Below are 22,160 nucleotides of genomic sequence, written 5' to 3'. Positions count from 1 at the left end.
TAACAACCCCTAACTTACATTAAGTAACACATGTCATATTTTATTCAATGCAGTTCATGAAAAATGGGTGATTTGGATTACTTTCAATTATTTTCCGTGAATATTACCTTTTACTTTTAAGGACAGTAAATACATTTTTTAATTTTTACCAAATCTATGACCAATGTAGTCTGTTCTGCTCCCTAAGGCTTGGCCATTGTTCTATAAGCTCTATATAAAAAAAGGTTAATTATTGAGAAAGAAGCTGAATCATGGAGGAAAAGGAGAGTAGATGAACATTGTCAATTGTAATGGCATTTTCACAGAGATCCTTAAATGTGTTTGGAAACTCATTTCTGGAAAGAATCTACCCCAGAGCTGTGCGCCCTATCATAAGATCAAAAATATGAGGTTGTTTCGCTAATGCATTCATCTCAGTCTTTGTGACAAGCATCAGTAATCCCAGCTGATGACAGGACTGCAGCCAGCACCAACCAGCCTCTCAGCATTTTTGGACACAATTCAGTACCCAAGGCTAGTCTTATGATTAGCACTGTCAAATATCTCTGTTCTGACACTGTAAAATCTATTTTCTGATTATACACAACTGAATAGGATAACAAGGATGATTTTCTTAAAAAGGTCAGGAGGGAAGTTTATAGCTTGGGGGTTCAATTGAGAAGCTGTGGTCATAACACTGTTGGATACTGCATGATAAAAAAACTGATATCTGCTGTATCAAGTCACTTGATTAATATTAGTTCCAAACTGGTAAACAACTTAAGAGTTTGTGACTTTTTGTTCAATCTTACTCTTTACGGAGACACAAAAGGTGTGGCATAAAATGTGATGTGTTCATGAAATGGCAAATTGCAGGGCTGGTGTTAAAGTGAGAAATCTAACTTTGTGTAAATCCAATTTTCCCATTTCTACCTTATTGGACAAATAGCCTTCACCCATTCATTACATTTTTTTAACATTGAAATGTATCTCATTTACAATACAAGTCAATAAAGTCTTAATAATTTAAGAAAAAAAATCTACCTGCCCTATACAGAAGTGTCATTAGCCTACCAATTGGGTAGTATGCCCTTCAGATATATGACAAAGAACAATGATTGGCAGCATATGTCTCTGGATGAGACAACGTTAAGTGAAGTGGATGTGCGCCGCTGGGCTGGCACCAGGAAGCAAATAATTTGCTAATGCAGTGTGGGAAAACGGCAAAACCCGCACAAAATCTGCTAAATGCAACAGTGTCTTTGTGGGAGGTAGGGAATCTAAAGGGAGAACAGATGATAACGCATGTACAGCAGAGGCCAAGTCATCATTAGATATGGCTTCTTACCAACCAATTACTTTTCTGGCAAAAACAACCTAAGCATGGGGGCCATTTCATGCTGAGACTCCACAGATTCACCTTCTCCGAGTGTCGTTACTTGTGGCTAGCCATATTACAAAATAACATTGCCATGAACTGTTAGTAGAATCCAATGATGCAGGTTCATCTGTCAGCACTGTTTCTTCTTCTCTCTTTGCTGCAGACTTTGCACAATGGCTGTAATACTTGGATCAGAAAAGTTGTTCCTGAATGCCAGTCACACTGTGTCATACACTAAGAAATGTTGGCTTGCTAAAACATGTTACCTGGTCTGTATATTGTGCTAGAGTTAATGGTCTGCAGAGGATGAGGGTGAGTTGAGAAGCACCACAGTCTGGAAGAAAAGCAGTAGCTCCTCAGTAGATTGGTACCATTTATGTTTTAGGAGCTTTTAATCACACGCCGCAAATCACTCCAGTCCTGTGGTGCGCAAATCACATGCCAGCTTGTTTCTAGTCTAGTCGTTAGAGCTTTTGGAAAAAGCCCAGGGATGTTAACATGTAACTTTAGCCGGTTAGCTTTAACCCGCTGTGGATGCCAACAGTGGTCGTTTCTCTAATCAAAGAGAAGATACAGAAGTGATAAGCTCCACAGGAAACTTGTCTCGAACACTATGGGGCCCATCTTTTTTATAGCCTTCCCTGTGGTTGTCTGCTAGCCACATGTCTTCGGTTGTTGAATATCTCTCTCCCAATGTCTTCCGCTTTGCACCTTCGATGCCAGCATTCTGTTGGTGCTGGATCCATATCATAAACACTGAGGTTCTTGGGGTAGCGGCATCTCTGAAGTTGTGCCAACTAAAACAGTTCTGTAGCTTCATCTGTAAATACATTAACAGTTTTCTCTGAAGATAAGCCCGCTGTGAGTGATATGGAATCAGGATCAGAGAAATGTGGCCTTAAGGAGGGGCAGGGGAGGAATTTGTAGCTGCAATGGAACATGGTCATTGTAATACATTATGTAAACATGGTATTGTTTACTCTGGTGCGGATTACGTACGTGCTTGTGGAATGAAATAAAACAATTCTCATGAGCAGTCTGATTTCCACTGTTAAGTGATTTTTGGTTCTTTGTACTTTTTTTTGGGTCTAGAAAAAACACATATTTTGCATTTACACCTCGAGGTTGGAGCAACGTAGAGTATTCGACAGTATTTTGCTGTGAATCTGCAATAAATATAAAAATGTTTCCATGTCCCTTTACCTGAATTCTCCCCGAATTTCGTAGAAACCACCGAACACGGCCAAAAGCACAACATATTTCTTAGCTATAAAATACATTTGGAATCTGCTTTCTTGGTCTTCCATCACACATCTGAAAGGCAATAAAAACCAGAAGATCCAATGGAACTACCTGTGAAAAGCTAGACACCTTGTAAAATCATACCCCTGAATTATATAAGCTGTTTTCTTGTTCGTGTTCTTCAAGTATTTACTGATTAGGCAGAATAGCCCCCTCTCCAGGGAATCTATTAAAGTAGTATTTTTGGACTTATAGTTGAAAATAAACTACATTAGAAAAGCAAGATGTTCATAAGTCATAAGAATTTATTACATTTCGAGAGCATCACACTTTTAAAATAGGACATACTGCAACTGTAAGCCCATATCATCTTAGCACTTATTCGAACAGACCCAATTTCACCCAAGCAAAAACTACTGATACCATCTCCTTTAAATGTGAACAATTATACATGTGAACTCAATAGATCATTCCACATTTAATTTAGTGAATAAACATTTATTTCTGATAAACATCTCTGCTATAGCATGGGCTACAGTATCTAAAGTATTCATTTCAGACCAGATTTCTACGTGAATTGTCCCTTTAAAATCCAGGACATTAATAGTGATACCAAAGACTTTGGGTGCATATGTGAACTTCATATGAATTAATGCAATATTAAAAAAAAACATGTCTGTTCAGTCTATTCCAAACAACGACATACACGAGTGTCAATTAAAACATGATCTCCTTCAGAGGAACAACTTGAATTTCCTACCAACATCTCATGTTTTACACAAATCTGTTCAAACACATAAAAAGAAACATTAAGTGAAAGATGTTCAAGGCACTTAGAATTACACGTGAAGGGAATTAACCCGAACAAAACCCCATATACATAAATGAAATTAACACATAAGATCCAGTTGTGAATCGAGACAGATTCAGTGGTTGAAAAGGCACGTTTCCGTCGCAAACAAATGAAGGAGTAAAAAAAACATATCCTAGCAAACATGAGGGGTTGCCATTCATCCATAAAGTGCATAATCTGACCTATTCATAGGCCTCGTTTCAGACCATTTTACAACAGCTGTAGTAATTATACACTTCATTAACTCAAACCCGCAGCTGGTCATTACACACAGCCACATGTGAAACCATTGCCCCTTCTCAAGTGTTCAATATGGCTTTTGAGTATGAGGTTTAATTCTGATAACACGCTGATCACAACCAGCCATTCCTGAAAAGTGGTATAATGGTTCCTCATCCCATTTTCATTTTTGGCCTTGATCTCTAGAATCCAAGCCCGAGTTGTAAAAACGAATGTTTTTTGAACTCCTTTGTCTGTCAGGTCATAACCTGGATTTGTTTCAGGTAAATGAACACCACAAGCGGGGCTTTCTTTCTGCATTCCTTGACTGAAGCAGAGGTTCATCCTAAAATAAATAGACGATCGTGTTCCTAAAAGGACAGTTCACCCAAACCACTCCTCCGGGTATCTTGCAATGTATATTTTTGTTTTTATCTGCAGAGATTTTGAGGTAGCTTGCCCTTTCTGCTTCAACCAAAATATAATGGAGGTCAGCTACTCAGGATGTTACCCTGGAAGGCGTTGTTAAGGCGTTATTATTTTAAAGATGGTGGGTCCACTAAAGACAGTCATACCTCTTGATTGACTGTGGATTTCTGTTTTTTATATGCAATTTTCCAATACTTTGAGCACCAAACAACCATCAGTTCACATAAACTGTATCAAGAAGATTGAAAAACCCTTTTCGTAAAATGGGTGAACTGATCCTTTTATATAGCTGCTTTACAATATCTAGTTAGACCTTGAGGAAACTGATACAATTCCAGGCTCAGTCTACACTTCCTTAACAGGCAAGGTGCCAGAAGAGGTTAAGTGTTGTAAATATTATGGACTCTTTTTACATTAGCATAATCAATGTCGAAAAGCAAACTGATGCATGATTGTGTACATAACTTAAAAAGCAATAATGGGCCACATTTCCTTGGTTTCTCTCTCTCTCTCTCTCTCTCTCTCTCTCTCTCAGTAGAGTACATTACATCTTTTGTAGTCTCTCGCAGGACTAAACTTTATAAAAAATCCACCATGGCACTAGAACATTAAGGGAATCTCTACTTTTAGATGCAAATCAGAGGTGAAAGCAGTGAGGCTTCTCAAGGTCAGTCTATAGCCTCAATGAGAGTCAATGGCAGGACAAAGCAATGACATAATGTATTTGAATCAGAATCCATCCTCTGTGATACCCACCTGGTTACCAATGTGCATCCTGAGACTTCTCATTTATCCAGACTTTTTTTTATTCTGTAGCCACATGGGGGTGTTGTTTCTCTTATTTGAAGAGGGCCACTTGTCACAAGGAGGGAGCCATAAGGCAATGCACATTTGCAGAATCACGTGAGAAGATTCTACGATTGTCACAATTGTGAAAGTCTTCAAGTTATCTTCTTTTTTTTTGGCCAAGAAGCCAAACTTTGGCTTTGTGACCACAGGATCCGATTGATCCAATTGGACTGACGCAGTTCAAAAGTGAACAAAGAGTACTAAGAGTCCCCATTGAAAGCAGCCATGTAGTTCCAGATAAAGTTTATATTTTGTACAATTTGCACAAGCTTTTCGGAATGAAGTCATGTGTATGGGAAGATAGAATGACCCGTAGGTGGAATTATAATTGAAGCTGAACCAGCTGTTGTATATACAAATGGCTCCCTTTCAAACATATACACAGATAAAGGCTGCGCCAGATCCAGCTCTAAGAATAGAAGGTAAAACAGAGCCTTCAATTTGGAAGGGGAAATTGGTTTGTGGGAAGAAAAAAACAAAAACATTTGTGGAATAGCTCTAAAGCATTAGAAAGGTGGAGTGTTCTGGAGGAGGACATGAGTGAAAAAAGAGAACCTGGGTTTTTGTTATTGTTCCAGCTTCTGGTGGTAAAGCTGAGTGACTTGGATGATCGGAGGGGATGTGCTGAGTGACGGACCACACCAACACGCAGACGATCGCAACGGCTCGACCTCACACCTGCCACTAGAGAGAGGGAAATCACAGGAGAGGAAATCAATCAGCGTTTGACTCGAATCAAAAATAAACTGATAGTAAGAAAACTGAGAGAACCAAAGAGGAAATGTACAGCAGAGGAGAGTTGTTAATGTAGCCCGACTTGTGGGCCATCCTTGTGGGAGAAGACTTAATACAGTAGGGACATTATTTATGCTACAACACTAGTAAGGATCTGTTAAATGGCCAATGAAAACACAGCACACAGATTTTGCTTCTGACTCTCCAATCTCACAATTCAAATTATTATTTAAGATCCAAATCTAGGTCTTTATTGTCATATAAAACGAAGTTTGTTGAGAATAAATACCAACCGACACTGTTTTGGCAAGATTTAGTTCTTACAGTATTTCTGCATGTCAAAACTGAAAAAATATGTAAGGAGGAAGAAAGAAGACCCACAACCCACAGTTCCCAGGGACTGACATCACCACGTGAAAGAGAGGCGCTGACAGCATGTATTAGTAACATAGGATGCAAGGGAGCAGCCACAAGGTTTACACAGCACAGAACACTGCAGAACAATAAATACACACCACGTTGGGGGCTAATCATTTTCAGGACTATCAATTCAAAAAGTAAACTTGTTAATTTCTCCAATTTAAGAATGTATTTTGTGGCCTGAAGCCCTATCCTTTTAATCTCTGGAGTTGAAATAACTTTCTTTTAAGTTTGTTTCACTAAAGTTTTTCTGATTTGCACTGAAAGTGAACTGACCCCAACCTTAATAAACATCCTGTCTGCAAGCACATAAAAGATGGGTTTGTATTTTCTTTCAAGTAAAACCTAATACGATACTCAAATGTCAGAATGTACTGCCAATATGGACAGCACATACAGCATGTGAGCATTGTAAAGCAACACGTGAAAATAATGGAAGAAGGAGACGGAGAGAAGGTATGTAGTGGAAGCCTGCTGAGCTATTCAAAATACCTCACATGTTATGAGGCTCTGTTTTCAGATAGGGGCGGCCCCGCTGTGAAATGTGAGGGCAAAAAAAAAAGAAAAAAGGGAAAGGGAAAAATCAAATGAACAGTTGATGAAAATGATTATCCGTTTACAGACTTCCATGAAATTGATTGAAGGACAAATAAGATAATCATGTGACCACTCAGGGATGAAGGCTGTCATTTGACCCTGAAACTCCTTTAATTAAAACTCAGGGTTATTCATTCCTTTACATTACATCCAGCAAATAGGATCAAATTCTGAAAATGAAAACTGATATCTTGCCCCGATGTGGATAGGGAGATGCTAATCTATTGACTGTACTCTCAGTGGGTAATAAAAAAGACATAGATAAAATATAGAATACACTTGATGATGTCTCTGTACTGTCTGAAGTGATTTCTTTCTGGTAAGGACAAATAAATCAATAGAGTGTAAAAAAAGAGTCTAGAAGCTGGGGGGAACTGATTCATCAAAGGAAATGAAATTAGTTTTAGCAGTTTATTTTTGGGTTGTTGTTTGACTTATTTGAATACTTTTCCAACCATAATACGTAAGAAACAATCTCTTCCTATGTAGCTGTATTGATAAAGAACCGACCCTCCATCTGTCTCACATTAGGTACTTCCAGTTTTCAATTGTGACAAATCCCTTTACTTCCCTAAAAGGCAACTGACTAATGGAAGAGTGGAGTTTCATTAGAAGCAGGAAGAAAAAAAAGTGGAATTCCCCAGAAAATAATTAACAAACATTAGTGAAACAACAGTGCATTTGTAAAGCGTAGGAAGTAATAAACCTGAAACCTCACGCTGTTACGCAGGAAACAAAGTCAAAGCTTTTCCAACACAGCTATATTTGTTGGGTCAAAAGGCATGAATGAGCCTTGAAACTATTGATGTAGCCTTCCGACCTCCTAACCTTTCCCTTGCCGTCTGAACTGCTTCCTGTTGTTGCTTTTGGAAGTGTGTTTGGTTTCTTTATTTGTGTGGTGTTTGCGTTTTTTTTACCCCGAGTCGTCAGGCACATCCTGATCCGCCTCTACAGCAGACGACTCCACATCTGGATCTGCGTCTGCGCTGCTCTCACTGCCCTGAGCTGACAGACCACATAGAGACCCTGGGCTCACACACTCACCACTGGGACAGACATACACACACACACACACACACACGCACACACACACACACACAACCAGGTGGTTCTTATTGACTTGCATTAAATGCTATTTCGGAACATGTGTGGACCTCTATTACTGTGTCTACTAAGACCAAACACATGCTGTGAACCAGATGTGACTTTCTCGTCCGTAATTTGTTACATGTGTGTCCAACCCTTATTCCCATTGCATTTATTTATGTGTGTGTGTTGTGCACTGACTTGACGTGCTTCTCCAGTAGCAGGATGGCTTGCTCCCTTTCATCCAGTCTCCTCTTCAGGGAGGCGATCTCCTTCTGTTTTTCCTGCAGCTCTTTCTGGAGACGGTAATTACTTTCCTCCAAAGTCTCGCAGAACGCCTGCAAAAAGAAGCAGCGACAGAGAAAAAAAAGAATTGAAAATATTTGCTGACGGTGGGAATAAAAAAAAAGGGACAAACTCTGACAGACGAGATAACAATTCTTGATACTGTACATTAATCTCAAGACATGCGTTAAAACTATTTATAAACAGATTTCAAAATGCGTGTTTAAGCCTTTGACTGAGATGTGCAGGTGAAATGAAGAGGGTTATTTTATTTGACAACTGAGTGATGTTTACGGCCTGATTTAATGAGCTCGACATTAAGCTAATTTATTGCAGGATACGTGAGGTTTGTCAGTAACCTGAAAACGATACCACATTTTATCTTGAGCACAAATATTTGCATGCATACAAAATGGTCAGTCTTAAAGCACACAGAGTAATAGAGACATTAAGTTTAAAACAATAACAGCAGCAGAAACAACAGCAAATGAACAGATGCATATAAAAATGTCATGGCAAACGTCTCCAGTTTTTTATTATCAGATGCATAAAAATGTAGGATCTGACTCCCTCCAACAAGGCTGATTAAGTATAGAAAAAGATAATAAAAAACAATGAGCAAATAAGACATCAATTAAAAATAAAAGCTACTATACTGGCATATATTTAGACATCAATAAAATACAAAATAAAGTTATTTATATTTGCGGTAAGGACGTTATATTTATTATTTGTTTTATGGTAGACAGTCATGTTGTGATATGTATATTTGCGGCATTTACTATCTCCTAAAAATTGCTGTCTACATGACATTTATATTACATTTTAGCATACAGTAAAAAATGATAAGGTGGTATAGTGAATCCGTGGTGCACAAGCAAAGTTTCAGAATATCCTGGAGTCCATATTATAATAATACGTTTATTTATTGAACCTCCAATGCCTGCAGAGGAAGAGCCGCTGTCTTGCAGCATTGGTCAGAGTGTCCGTGTGGCCTCTCTGAGCCTTAAGGGCACAATGGTGTTGAGTACAGTAAGTAAACAGATATGTGTCCGTCTGGTCCAGGTCGGAGAGGTCCGTGTGGAGGGCGAGAGTGAAGGCGTCACTCTTACTGCTCACTCAGTGGGCAAATTGTGTCCAGTGTTTCAAGGAAAGAAGGAGCTGATGAGAGGAAAGAGATGGAAGCACTTCCTGATGCTGGAAGTAAGTGCTACAGCGCTGCAGTTGTTTAGGACTTGTTTTAGGACAGGGAAACAGCTGTCTCCTTGAAACTTGGGCTGCCTTGAAGGGGTTAATCCTTTTAAGATATCTGCCATGGGAAGTTATTCTCAAACCGGGCATAGAATGTCTTTGGTTAATCTTGGAGGGATGCAGACATTACCTCAGTCCTATAGGATTTGCACGGACTTCCACGTTAACAACAGGTTTTTGCAGTGAGAGAGTACAGAATAATAAATGAAGCTCTACGGGAGCTCTCAGCACCTCAAAACACCAGACCGGTGCAACGTATTATTTTTCACACGCAGCTACCTTTCTTTCTTCCCAAGCTTCCAAGTTAATGTATTTTTTGTCTGACAGCAAGGTGGAGTTATTGTAATCTCATATATAAATAATTCTGATTATTACGCCTTAAAATTCAAATAGGCGAAAATGCTAAATACTTGCCTGTGAGTATTTGCATCCAAACTATTTATACTGGCAGCGATGTGAACGTGTGAAAGTTTCAATATTTGTTCCATAAAAGGTTCAGAAATGAATGCAATGGCAGAGGACCAGCTGCCAGGATACTTTTGACCCAGAGAAGAGAATGATGTTGTTTTTCTGCAAAATGTTTAAGACTATTATTAAGAACATATTAACATACCGATTAATCCCACGTTAAAAAATAACTAGCGTGTAAAGGCTTTAAGGTTTAAAAAAAGCATTCTCTATACTTCCTGCATGCACCAAACTCATTCAGTTCTCAAGCTACTGTATTCATTATCAATCCCTAGCTTTTCTAAAAGGCCTTGAAGTAGCATGGATAGCAGCACAGACACACATTAGCACACATTCACATGTATTTGCACACTTACTCTGCTTTCCTCGAGGCTATCGAAAGGCCCAGGTGGGTCATCCAGACACAGAAACTCTCTCACTGCCTGGCTGTGAAGAAGAACAGATAAGAGAAATAAATACTTAAACAAAAAAAAGTAGGAGTTGTTGATTATTGGGGCGACACAAAAAGGCTGAATGATTCCATTTAAACATAAGAATTGCAGCGTGATCATGTGACATACGAGTTGGCAATGTCCTTGTGTGCAACCAGGTTTTGCAAAAAGGCCTGTAGTCCTAGCTGTCTGTCTTCCAGGAAGTCTGTGTCATAGTTGTCTTTGAACCACCGCTTGGGAGGCAGCGAGAGGCGGAAACCTGGAAACATATCCTTAAGCTAAAACAGAAACAAACAAAGAGAGCGGAATTAGTATCACATGACCTCTACAATATTGTTCCAGCAGGATAGTTTGAAAAACATTCAGTGTTTGAGACAATATGAGGTTATTGATAAGCATTGACGTGATGCAGGGACCAGAGACGAAGAGAAATAGTACATGTATCTTTTCTCCATCGTAAAAACACTATTTATTTAGAATGACTTGCCTTGATCAAAGTAATAAAACAAGGCTGCTGTCCTCCTATGGTTATCCCTTATTAGAAAACCACATTTAAAAAATGTAGCATAATATGTCCTGTTTTAGAAAATAAAGTAATTGTGAAGAAACAAGTGTCTGTACCTCTGGATCACCATTGAATGGCATTCTTTCCTCACAAACCCATAGTCAGAAATGTCCTCTAATGATAAAACTTGCTTGAGGTCAGTTTGCTTAACAAGAGGTGTGTAAAAGGTCTGTGTCTGATGAATAGCAGATGCCTACTTGTTTTCACATTAGTAGCCTGAACCATGTGTATATACGAAGAGTAACGCAATGTTGGGCCGGGTTCAAACTACTAACCAAGCAATGTTTTGTACCAGGCGCACAGTCTGGGAGCGGAGATACATGTCGAAAACTTGATCAGGTTTGTATGATTTCAGATAACGTGGTCTGTCTGTCTGTCTGTCTGTCTGTCAGTCTGTCTGTCTGTCTGTCTGACCACAGATATCTGCTGGTCGAGAACAGAGCGTTCAAAAGTGACCATCTACAAGGCTCGATGTGGTCAATGCGGAAACACGAGCAGTCTGTCCATCAGCTGGCCAAAAGGCATCATATTCTTACGGAGAAATGCAGTTTTTTCGACTTCCTTAACTCGGAGTTCAGTTGCCCCAATTATTACGTGTAAGGTGGGAGGAGTACTCAGACCAAGTAGGCTACTTAAGTAAAAGTAATATAATAATAATAATAATAATACATTACATTTATAAAGCGCTTTTCCTGGTGCTCAAAGCGCTTAATATATACTGCAGGGTAGCTTGTGAATTTATACCAGATGTAACTAAAGTCTGATTTAAGAGTTGATTATATTTCACATAATTAATCCAAATCTGTAAAGTAACTAAAGGTATTAAATACATGTAGTGGAGTAAAAGTACACCATTTGCCTCTGCACTGACTGTAGTGGAGCAGAATTACAAAGAAACAAAAGTGGAAATACTAAAGTATCTCAAAATAAGTAAGGTACTTGAGTAAATCTGCTTAGTTACTACAGCCACTGCAGGTTTGTCATGTGTGTTAGCAGCTCATAATCCACATTATACATAAAATAAATCAATGTTAATTCTGTTTCAAATCTGTTTAGTTTTTCCTTTAAAAAGTAACAAAAATAAAAATAATGTTAAAGTACGGGATTGATAAGCAGTATTTGTAATTGTTTCAATTAGGCCTCATTATTTCACAGTGGCACAGGATCATCTGCCAATACAAGCACTTTTGTATTGTAGTTCAATCCATAATAAAATAGGGGGGGGGGCTCGAAAATATTTCCAATTACCCAAGGGGGGCCTGAGTGAAAAAGGTTGGGAACCACTGGATTAACGCATGATTTTCCTCAATTACATGTGCGTGTTTGGCAATGTACGCAGAAGGCAAGTCCTCTTAAATTACATTGAGTGCTTTTTGCAGCGCTTCTAGATGAATACACATAGAAATATCATCCAAATGTTTATGTGACACACTGACATTTCCAGACACTTAAATGTAGCCTCTACAGTTACGGTACGGCATAAGGCCATGAAGCGCAGCATAATCGTTACAGCTGCCTCTATGGAAAAGCCACAGGAATGGAGGAAAGGATGTCCACACACCCCTCTCTGCCCTCACTCTCCACTTGTTGGATGTAGAGTGTTCCCCTTGTTGAAAACATTCTTGCCTGGGGGTTACTGTTTATGAATCAGTCAATTGTGCTTTTCTGTAATCAATATTTTACGGGCTTACAAAGATCATATAATGCTTTTTTTGTTACAGCTTTCCACCCATTATCTTCTCTTGTTGTAGATCATTTTCCATCACATGGCTCTTCCCTTTTGTAATCTGTGACCAAACTGTCCTTTCCGAAACCACGAGAGACCTGCTCCCCTAGTTGGCTCTGGCCTGTTGGCTATTTGGGAACAGAAGCCTTCTTTGTGAAGCTCTGATTAATTCCACAGTGCAACTCAAAAACAAAAGAAGACGTGCTGAAAGCAATACTTTAATGGGTAAAAAACTGTGTCTGCAAAAAGAACAAAATTAAGCTTCTTGATTTGGGCGAGGTCATACTTTCCACATAGACGAGCAAACATATGTAAATACAACACACCCAAACATACCTTGTCGTTGAGTCTGGAGAAGTCTGTGTACCTTCGAAAGACAACCCAGCTCTCATCTGTAGTCTTTCTTACCAGAACTTTAAAGACCTGCAGCAAAGAAAAGAAGTCTTGTTTATGACTGCAAAAGTATTCTTAGAAGTTCTTGCATTTCGCTAAGCGCATGTAGATTCTTTGTTTCTAATTAATAATGTGTGTTGAGTAAGTGTTGACATTACACTTTTTATCTTTAGTATGCATCATTCTGTGTGCTTGTCCTCAATGAGCATGTGTTTGATCATGTGTTTATCCTGCCACTGGAAACTTAAACAAACTGATCAAAGCGCTGCCAATCTAAAAGTCCTTATAGGCTTAAAAAAAACTTAGAATTTTAACGTAGCTGGAGAGTTGAGCGACAGATATAAATAATCAAAAAGGCTGTCTTTGTGGAGGCTTGTTTTCTGGTTTCATACCGTGAATTTAGCCCTCTCCTCCATGACCTCATACCCCAGTAAAGTGGGGGTAATAGGCCTGTCCTCGTCTAGCTGACTTTGAGCAGGATCTGATATGGAGCGGGGACAGCTGGAGTACTCTATGGAGGGCTCCAGAGTGCCGTTCACCCTGGCTCGCGTGACAGGGCTCTGGGAGGGTGGTGGTGGTGTCCTGCTCCGGCTGCCGCAGCGTGAGTGGCGCTGGGGACCTAACAATCCACATTCTCTTTCGTTGTTCTCCCCGGCCAAGCTGTTTGAGACGCTGCCCAGAGACGAAGCTCGCTGTGGTCGTCTCAGCTTTCCGTTAACTCCTGACAAGGCTCTGCCCATCGGCACAGGTACAGGCACAAAGGGTGATGCCATCCTTCTGAGCTACCTTCTTACTCCTGCCCCGCCACAGCAGTAGTCAACAAGGTTCTTCACACTGACCTTGCTTTGCTCCGTTGACGCTGTGTGAGGAAGTGCAGCAGCCCTCGCCCTGAGAAGCTGATGAAGACTCTGAGCACCCTGCACAACAAAGAAAGGAATCATTCGGTATGTTCATTGTATTTATCCTGATCAAAATGAACTTCCCCTAACACAGCCTGCATAAATGGGAAACTCTGATTCCCTTAAATCCCAGTATTAAACAAAGGATCTGTCAGCCAACATCATCCTGAAATAAGGGTACCAGACTGTGAGGGCAGATGAATTATTGACATGTCATTTATCATTTATGGGTTTGTGCATTATGTGTCAAATTCATGACGGAAAAACCCTGTGAAGATCTGTAGGTAAACAGTCTTTCAGATCGTCTTGTCAATTGATTAGCTTTTATACATCTGTTCCATTAGAAGCCCGACCACTCCCACCTGCAATGCTGCAAAAAGGATGGAGTCAGTAGCTTTGGTTTTTAGATAAAGAAAGAGGAACCTGCGTGTTGGTTTTCGTGCAAGAGCAGGCCTGGGATAGATTTCTGATCTTACTGAGAGGCTGTCAGTTACCTGTCAAATGATTTAGCATAAATTCCGCATCAGTGGAGCAGTTAAAAGCCAGCCCTGTGTCTCTGGATGAGTATAAATTATAAAAAACACTAACACATCATTACACATGTCATAGGTGTTAATAATGCCAAAATAAAAATGTCATTGTCATATCGTGGCCGGAGAACAAAAGGAAGAAACATATGGAAACTGTGAATATATAATTAAAAGACTGAATGGTAAAATGAGTTAACAGAATTAAAAAGGTTACATTTATTGCTCATGCTGCTTACTCAGTCTTGACTGCAGCTATTAAAAAGAACACATGACGACAGAGCTTGGACTATTGCCAGCATGAAAACAAAACGTTGGCTATCTGATATCTTACTTTAACTATACTTTTAAGCTGCTGTTGATGTAGGTAGCGTTTGGGAGGGAACGTTAGCAAGTAAGCTAACTAAACGACGACTAATGACGTCCTGAAAACTACGAACTCCGTCACCAAAATGTTGTAATGTAACGCTAGTATTTGTATAACAGCGATGCTTCTCGGTTAACATGAGGCACAACGTGCAGCCAAAATTGTCAATATTACCGTTAAGCTCTGTAATGTAGTAAATACTGAAAAAAAGAAGAAGAAAATCACAACTTAAGTCACGTCAACAGCTGCTGCTAACGCTAGCAGCCCTACTAACCTTAACGGTTGCTTGCGATTCACAGCCGCAAAAAGTGAATGCTAACACACATTGTGTTTAAAACTAAAGCTTTAAAACGCTGAATTATAATACACTCATACCTTATCTAGTAGCAATTCACAATAGTCGTTTGAAAGTCTTCTTTAATTTTGTTTCAGGTATGTTGACACGCGAAATAAACATATTTTTGGACGTCGTTTGGTGTGTCCTCCATACCATTGAGAGAACCTGGGATATAAGGCTATCATTGCCTTCAAGTTAGCTAGTAAGCTAGGACAGCCTATGTGCACAAAGCTGACGCATGATGACACCGGCTTTAGCTTACCGTAGGAAGCCAGTATCCGTCCCCTTCAGAAAGTAAGGTTATTACATACATAAAGCCTGATGTCTTGATATCCTGTTGCTGTTAATCCTCTGCAATATCTCCTCTCCTGTCTTCCTCATGTTTACTCGTCTGGATTCTGACCAAGACAGGTACAGTGCTTTAAGATAGCCACTGGAGGGCGCTGTAGGATACATAATACTGAACGTGAAACGACTTGAATCCATTAATTATTGCATCCATCCATCCATCTATCTATATTTGTTATGGTACTGTGGAGTGTCTGTGGTTAGCACAAAACACACCCATGTACACCCTGTAGCCAAAACATAGGGTGGGTGTGTCTTTTTTGCTGATGGGTGTGATATACTTTTTCAGTTGTTGCCAGGCCTACATAACTTGGGTGTGTCAGGTAAAAAAAATTACACAGACGGCTCAAACCAATCTTTCTTAAAGTGAACCATTCCACACCACTTGATCCCCTGAAGAAGAACCTCTGTCAGTAAGTTGATGTTCCTTTTTGCAATTTAAATTTAGTTGATTTTGTTGAAAATGATTGTAAAGGATAACGGCGGTCAACCAGGTTAATGCCACTAACTGTTTCTGATTTACAGCATTCCCTTTTCACCTGGTTCCCAAAGGCAATAGGTGTAGACTATTGATGCAATATCTTGGGGATTTTTAAGTACCTAATATAATTTAGATTTACCGGTAAGTGACAAGATTTTGAAATAGGATTTGGAACAATAGAGATTTGTCTGCACGTCTGGGGAAGGGAGAGCATTTTGGGTAACAGTGCCGAGCTGTAAAATAAAACACAATTGCAAAAGCTGCTAAAAATTGATAACATACACAAATTATAAAGTTGGCAACTCTTACCTCATATCAGGCTAAACAAAGACTGATTTATATCATTTTAAACTTTTATTTAAAGCTTTTTTATTTCACATAATGGCTTAACCTTAAACAGGTAAGTACAAGTATTCACAGAAAGGTATGCTACAGTGTATAATGCAGTGATTTATGTTCTGCTCTGTATCAGACACAATGCCGACATCAGCCCCCTCCAAGATATCCAAGGCCAACACCACCTTCGCTCTGGACCTTTTCAAAAAGCTCAGTGATGCCGACAAGACCGCAAATATCTTCTACTCCCCCTTCAGCATCTCTTCAGCCCTGGCTATGGTGATGCTGGGGACCAGGTGCAAAACATCTGCACAGATGTCAGAGGTACATTATATATACACACACACACACACACACACACACACACACACACACACACACACACACACACACACACACACACACACACACATTGTGAAAATGAACATTAAAATATTTTAGTTCTCGTGCTAACACACCCATTTGGAAGTCTTTCAACTGTACAGGCACGCATTCAAATGTCGTTACAAGTGGGTTGATGATGGTGTTGGAATTTCGCTAACGTATTATTGTATGAAGAAAAATAGGCCTGGGTTTAGGTTATAAGCTTCATCATGTGCACAGGTTTTATTCTTATTCTAAGAAAATTCATTCTCCAATCAATGTTAAAAGCATTGGTTTAAGGACTTGATTTTAGACAAAGAATGATATGAGAGTTAATATGAGGTGAATTCCTACTGGGAGAACTTGCAGAGTCAGGGTGTGGTAGAGAAAGTGCCTGCACATGCAATAATAACTCTTTCTGTCTCCCAGCAACAGTAAGACAGGGCAGGGATCTGTTTAATCTTGCCTTGGGTTACAGGGAGAGGAGTACTTAATTGAGTTAGATACGAATATTTTCCATTTATAAAACTCAAATACACATCTAAAAATGATAAAAAACTATGAAGTATAACTTGTATGCACCGCAAACCAAAGCACATTTACACCAACTTATTATATCAGTGCTGTAAAATAACTTAAATACAGGAAAAAGAGATGTGTGAGTTGGAAAAGTGGTTCCCCTATCATTTTAATTTTATGGCAAATGTATTTTATGGGATGGAATGCAAACTTGGTCCCCTGTATTAGACAAATTATGACTTTCTTTGTTTTTTATGGAGTAACAATTCAGCCTGATGAATATAGGGCCATGAAAAGAAACAACTAAAGCAAGGGGCAGCTTCACACTTATGATATGATGTAGGGTGTTGACCGTTTATGATGAGTTCACAATGGAATACTACTTGGAGGGATTTTTGTTGTAATCCTGCCTGAGAGTCATCAGTCTGGCAGGCGAAAACAAGCATGTGCATGCATGCCTTGATGACTCAACATAAGAGTTTATTTTCTTAATCCAGCCACTAGAGAGTGCTTTTGCAAGCCTTTGTATTGGTAACCTGTTCAATGAACTGCCCTGTAACACTGCTCTTCTTCTACATTGATCCACCTGGTTAGAAAAACTTCCGTTTGCCCCCCCCCCCCCAGGTCCTGTGTTTTACTGAGACCCATAAACCAAAGGAGTTAGGAGCAGAGACAACATTGCAGTCGCCAATGCAGTCGCAGATGCAGACGCGGATGCAGATACAGGAGCAGATGCAGAAGACCAGCAGACTGCCACAGTATCTGCGCAAGGTGGTAACAAAGCCAAATGAAAATAAACTATTAATTATAATGCTCGATTAGGTTGTCTGTTGAGGTGATTGAAGATTTGTGTTCCAAAGTATTTCACCCTTATTTCCCCACTGATGATTTGATATGCTTTGATGCATCTTTAAAAATGTCATTAGAAATCTATAATTTGGAAGTGTGATGTGAAGCTCAAAACCAAAAAACAAGCTATTAATGCAGTAGATGGAAAATGTTACGATCTCTACAGAAACAAAAGCCTTTAATCCTAAATAGTATTTGGTCCACAATGAACAAGAGACAATGAAATAACAAAACAGTGGGTCATTGTGTGTAAAAATGCTTAAAAAGTATAAATGCTAATGTTGTTAGGCTTGTTGGATGGACTGTCTTTGCATTTTATTCATTTCAAAAAGCTGCTGTGGGCCTAATAGGGAAAAATGAAACTTCTGACACATCCGAATCATGCAAGGTGTTGCCTGAAATCAGTGGAATTACATGAAATATTGAGGACAATGACCCTAAAATTAACAAGGCCGTGTTCCATGCTAGGACATAAACAAAAAATACACTAGCGTTATCTTAAACAAAATAAAATGGACTACAATTTGGCCTACAGTATGGATTCATGAACAATAAGTAACATTTAAAGGTGCTTAAAGCTTTAATGTTCTCCTTTGATTACCTTAATAATCAACATACAGTAACTGTAGCATTGATAACAAGGGCAAATTATTTTTGGTGTCTGTTCTAATCATTAAACAGGTAAGCTGTTCAAAAGGCCAATGATCCGCATTATACATGGGAGTTGTCTTTTATCTAGCTGTGTTTATGGAACTTCTTCTCTGGCTGATTTGCAGTGCCTGAAGCCTGAGAAAGATGAAGATGAGGTCCACTCAGTCTTCTCCAAACTTCTGAGTGAGCTCATCAAGGACGACGCTCCGTATGCCCTCAGCCTCGCCAACAGGCTTTACGGGGAGCAGTCCTACCAGTTTGTTGAGGTGGGTGTATTACTTTGTGATCCTCCACTAACGTTTTATTTGCATATAGCCAGATGTATCATACTTGTATAAAACTCATGCAAATTATATACTATTCTTAAAGTATTTCTTAACTCAAGTTCAAAGCATAATGAGTCTTAAAATGTGCTGTTTATCATTCCAGTGTTTCTTAGAAGAAACCAAAAAGTACTACAATGCTGAGCTGGAGTCTGTGGACTTCAAAGCCAGCGCAGAAGCAGTCAGGGTCAACATCAACAGCTGGGTGGAGGGGCAGACGCAAGGTACAGCTCACAATAACTCATACACTCGCAACATTCTTTTTTTGTCTACCTTTTTGTTTTAAGATTTTATATTTAAATGCTGTAAAGGTGGATCAAAAATGTAATTTGGCTGTAAACATTGCTAGCTGCCTTAACGATGGTATCTTCTTTCCTTACTGTTCACCAGGTAAAATTAAGGATGTGCTTGCCGAGGGTGTGGTGGATAACATGACCGGGTTGGTGCTGGTCAACGCCATCTACTTCAAAGGGAAATGGGACAAACAGTTCAAGGAGGGTTCTACTGTTGATGCTCCGTTTAAAATGAACAAGGTAACACTGCAGAACAACTGGGTGGTTTCTGGTCTTTTGGAAATGATTAGGCAGTTAACCTGACCATATTTCTAATCTAATTGCAACCCAGTTTGTTAGGAGTAGGGAAAGCAACATAAACCAGATGTTCTTGGTATTTTCTAAAGTTATTTATTGATGGTACTCAGATCAAATGGACTTTGATTGGAATATGGTGGATATATGATTCTGAAATGAGCAATTCTGCAGATTGAATACTTTGACTTTTAGTACCCTATGGGACAATTGAAAGCTAATATTTTTGTATGATGGGACTCAAAAGGAAAAGTGCTTGTTGTGTTTGCTGCTTTCCTTAGAATGACTCCAAATCGGTGAAGATGATGCAAGAGAAAAGTCAATTTCTTATCACCTCCATTACCGAGTTCAACTGCCAGGTAATATACATGATAATGGTTAAAAAAAACTATATATTTATGTATGTTAAGCAAAATTCCATATCTTTAACAATTTGGTGATTAGATTCAAAATGCAAAATTGAATGTTTTGACAGATCCTGGAGATGCCTTATAAAGGTAAAGACCTCAGCATGCTCATCTTCCTGCCCAATGAGATCGAGGACGAGACAACGGGCCTTGAGAAGGTAGAACCAGTCTATGGGTAGAACACAGACACATACCGTAAACTAATGCACAAACTGGCACAATAATAAATGATATTGTCTCCACACTAGCTGGAGAAGGAGCTGACCTATGAGAAATTTGTGGAGTGGACTCGCCCAGACATGATGAGTGAAACTGAGGTGGAGGTTAGGCTGCCTCGATTCAAGATGGAGGAGTCATGTGACTTGAAAGACATCCTGATCAGCATGGGCATGGTGGACGCTTTTGATGTCACGATGAGTGACTTTTCAGGTGAGACGTTTGCCATAAATATATATACTGTATATAAACAGCATCATTAATTTAAGAGCACAACATTTCTAAACACACAAATAAAAGAGTAACACTTTTCCATGCAGAAATAAATACAAGGATGTCTTTCAAAAGCCAAAAAGGTTGCCTTTGAAATCTAATCAAGCTTCAAGAAAACATTAGTTCTGTAAAACACAAGATTGCCTGTATTACTTATAAAGCTTGCATCATAAATCATTTCTCCTCTGCTGACAGCCATGTCCCCAGCAAATGACCTGGTAGTGTCAAAAGTCGTCCACAAGGCTTTTGTTGAGGTCAACGAGGAGGGAACTGAGGCTGCTGCTGCCACTGCTGTCGTGCTAACAGAACGCGCTTTATTGGTTCCGGTTACGTTCATCGCTGACCACCCCTTCCTCTTCTTCATCCAACACAATGTCACCAAAAGCGTTCTCTTTGCTGGCCGATACTGCTCCCCTGAGTGAGCGCTGCTGTCTGTCCTGCAGGCACAAAGACAAGTTACGGGCCCTGCACTCCTCCTACATAAATCAATAATTTATAATACTTTAAAAGCTCATTAGTTTCTTTTTTAAATTGCTTTTACCATGTTTATGTTAGCAAAATAATACACTAAAGCAAATTCCTGTGTTCCTGGACTATATTTTCCAACCATCCACTAGATTCGGTCTTTGTCTAGATTTTTCTTTGACATCCTGCCCACATTCTCCTTCTCTGTGGTCCACATCCTATTTTCAAATTCCATTCATTATATTATTCATTCATCTGTCCCAAGTGGAACGTTTTAGCAATTGTTTCCCACGGTCTTAATAACACATGGTCTAAAATGTCATTATTTCTTCTGTCCATATATTGAGTGTATATGAATAATCTTTTCTTGTAATTGAGTATGAAATAAAATGGTCTTACTTCTGTCTATGCAATCTGAATGTCTTACAAATCATGGCGTTCTTGTCTCTATCTAGAGAGAATATATCAATTATGTAAAGTGTTGTGAGAAGGAAGAAACAGAATAAAGAGCCTTTTGTCATATTTTTGTTTTCGTCATATTGTTTCGTGAAGTGAGGGCTAGGTCATTATAACACAATCAGTGGAAATAAATCAGGGGCGGAAAATCTAAGCAAAGGTAGTCTGCAGTTCATATTTCTGGGCTCAAACAAATACAATAAAAACATTGTAGAGGTCCTTTTCCTAGTATGTATGATCCCTCTCTATAAGAAGGCCAACGCAGCGACAGTTCCTCTGTCATAAAAATCTTCAAATGATACATGTATGTTTTTAATTTCCTAAAGTGTTTTGTCGAGGCCTTGACTGATTTATTGACTACCAAAAATAAACATTCAATAAGAGCTGATGGAAGCCTTGTATTTTGCAGAAATGTCCCAAATTGGGATCAATAAAGTGCTTCTTATCTTATCTTATTTTATAAGCAACACCACAAAATAACTGTCGTGGCTTCCTTCCTTGTCTTTAAAGCCACTAGACGGTTCTAACAAGTTTCTTTCCTTTAAAGTAGTCAAAGTTTGAAGTGTTGCTTGGCCTCCGATGGTTTATATGATGTTGCGATGTGTTTGCTCAAAATAAAATAAAAAACTTTTGCACATGCAACAAAGAAAATAGGCCTTTACAATATTCAAAAGAAATAGGCAAAACTCAAATAAGACAACAAACAACTTAGGTATTCTTTCTTTCTTGATGATGCTTATAACTTCATAACTTAAAGGGTACTTGTACGATTTGTATGTACGTGTATGTGTATGTGTATGTGTACGTGTACGGTTAAAAACTGTTCCTCGACGGCGTCGCTCAAACA

At 39.2% G+C, this 22,160-nt stretch overlaps 2 protein-coding genes across 6 annotated transcripts; one reads left to right on the top strand and one right to left on the bottom strand.

Annotated features, from left to right (window-relative positions):
* Window positions 1–2,889: 2,889 nt before the first annotated feature.
* snx16 (sorting nexin 16) lies at window positions 2,890–13,682 on the bottom strand (the record flags this gene model as incomplete). Of its 4 annotated transcripts, none has more annotated exons than XM_079661600.1 (8): window positions 2,890–5,636; window positions 6,605–6,642; window positions 7,622–7,750; window positions 7,992–8,128; window positions 10,151–10,220; window positions 10,355–10,503; window positions 12,853–12,939; window positions 13,302–13,682. In XM_079661600.1, 7 exons carry the CDS (start codon window positions 13,680–13,682, stop codon window positions 6,624–6,626), a joined length of 972 nt encoding a protein of 323 aa, XP_079517726.1. In that variant the 3' UTR covers window positions 2,890–5,636; window positions 6,605–6,623. The 4 variants fall into 4 exon arrangements, with proteins under 4 accessions (XP_079517726.1, XP_079517725.1, XP_079517728.1 ...); XM_079661601.1 differs by having other exon boundaries at window positions 5,502–5,636; window positions 6,600–6,642; XM_079661599.1 differs by lacking the exon at window positions 6,605–6,642.
* A 19-nt stretch (window positions 13,683–13,701) lies between these two features.
* On the top strand, window positions 13,702–21,377 carry LOC307026306 (leukocyte elastase inhibitor-like). Of its 2 annotated transcripts, none has more exons than XM_079661596.1 (10): window positions 13,702–13,853; window positions 16,341–16,528; window positions 17,711–17,857; window positions 18,712–18,852; window positions 19,016–19,133; window positions 19,300–19,442; window positions 19,778–19,855; window positions 19,972–20,061; window positions 20,152–20,332; window positions 20,588–21,377. In XM_079661596.1, the coding sequence occupies exons 2-10, from the start codon at window positions 16,346–16,348 to the stop codon at window positions 20,812–20,814; spliced, it is 1,308 nt and encodes a 435-aa protein (XP_079517722.1). In that variant the 5' UTR covers window positions 13,702–13,853; window positions 16,341–16,345; the 3' UTR covers window positions 20,815–21,377. The 2 variants fall into 2 exon arrangements, with proteins under 2 accessions (XP_079517722.1, XP_079517721.1); XM_079661595.1 differs by lacking the exon at window positions 13,702–13,853 and adding an exon at window positions 15,656–15,800.
* Window positions 21,378–22,160: the final 783 nt, after the last annotated feature.

The sequence above is a fragment of the Notothenia rossii genome (assembly GCF_949606895.1).
Source record: "Notothenia rossii genome assembly, chromosome: 12".
In the NCBI taxonomy this organism is placed as follows: domain Eukaryota; kingdom Metazoa; phylum Chordata; class Actinopteri; order Perciformes; family Nototheniidae; genus Notothenia; species Notothenia rossii.
The sequence above is the reverse complement of the archived record's forward strand: the minus strand, read 5'-3'. Positions and strand labels throughout refer to the sequence as shown.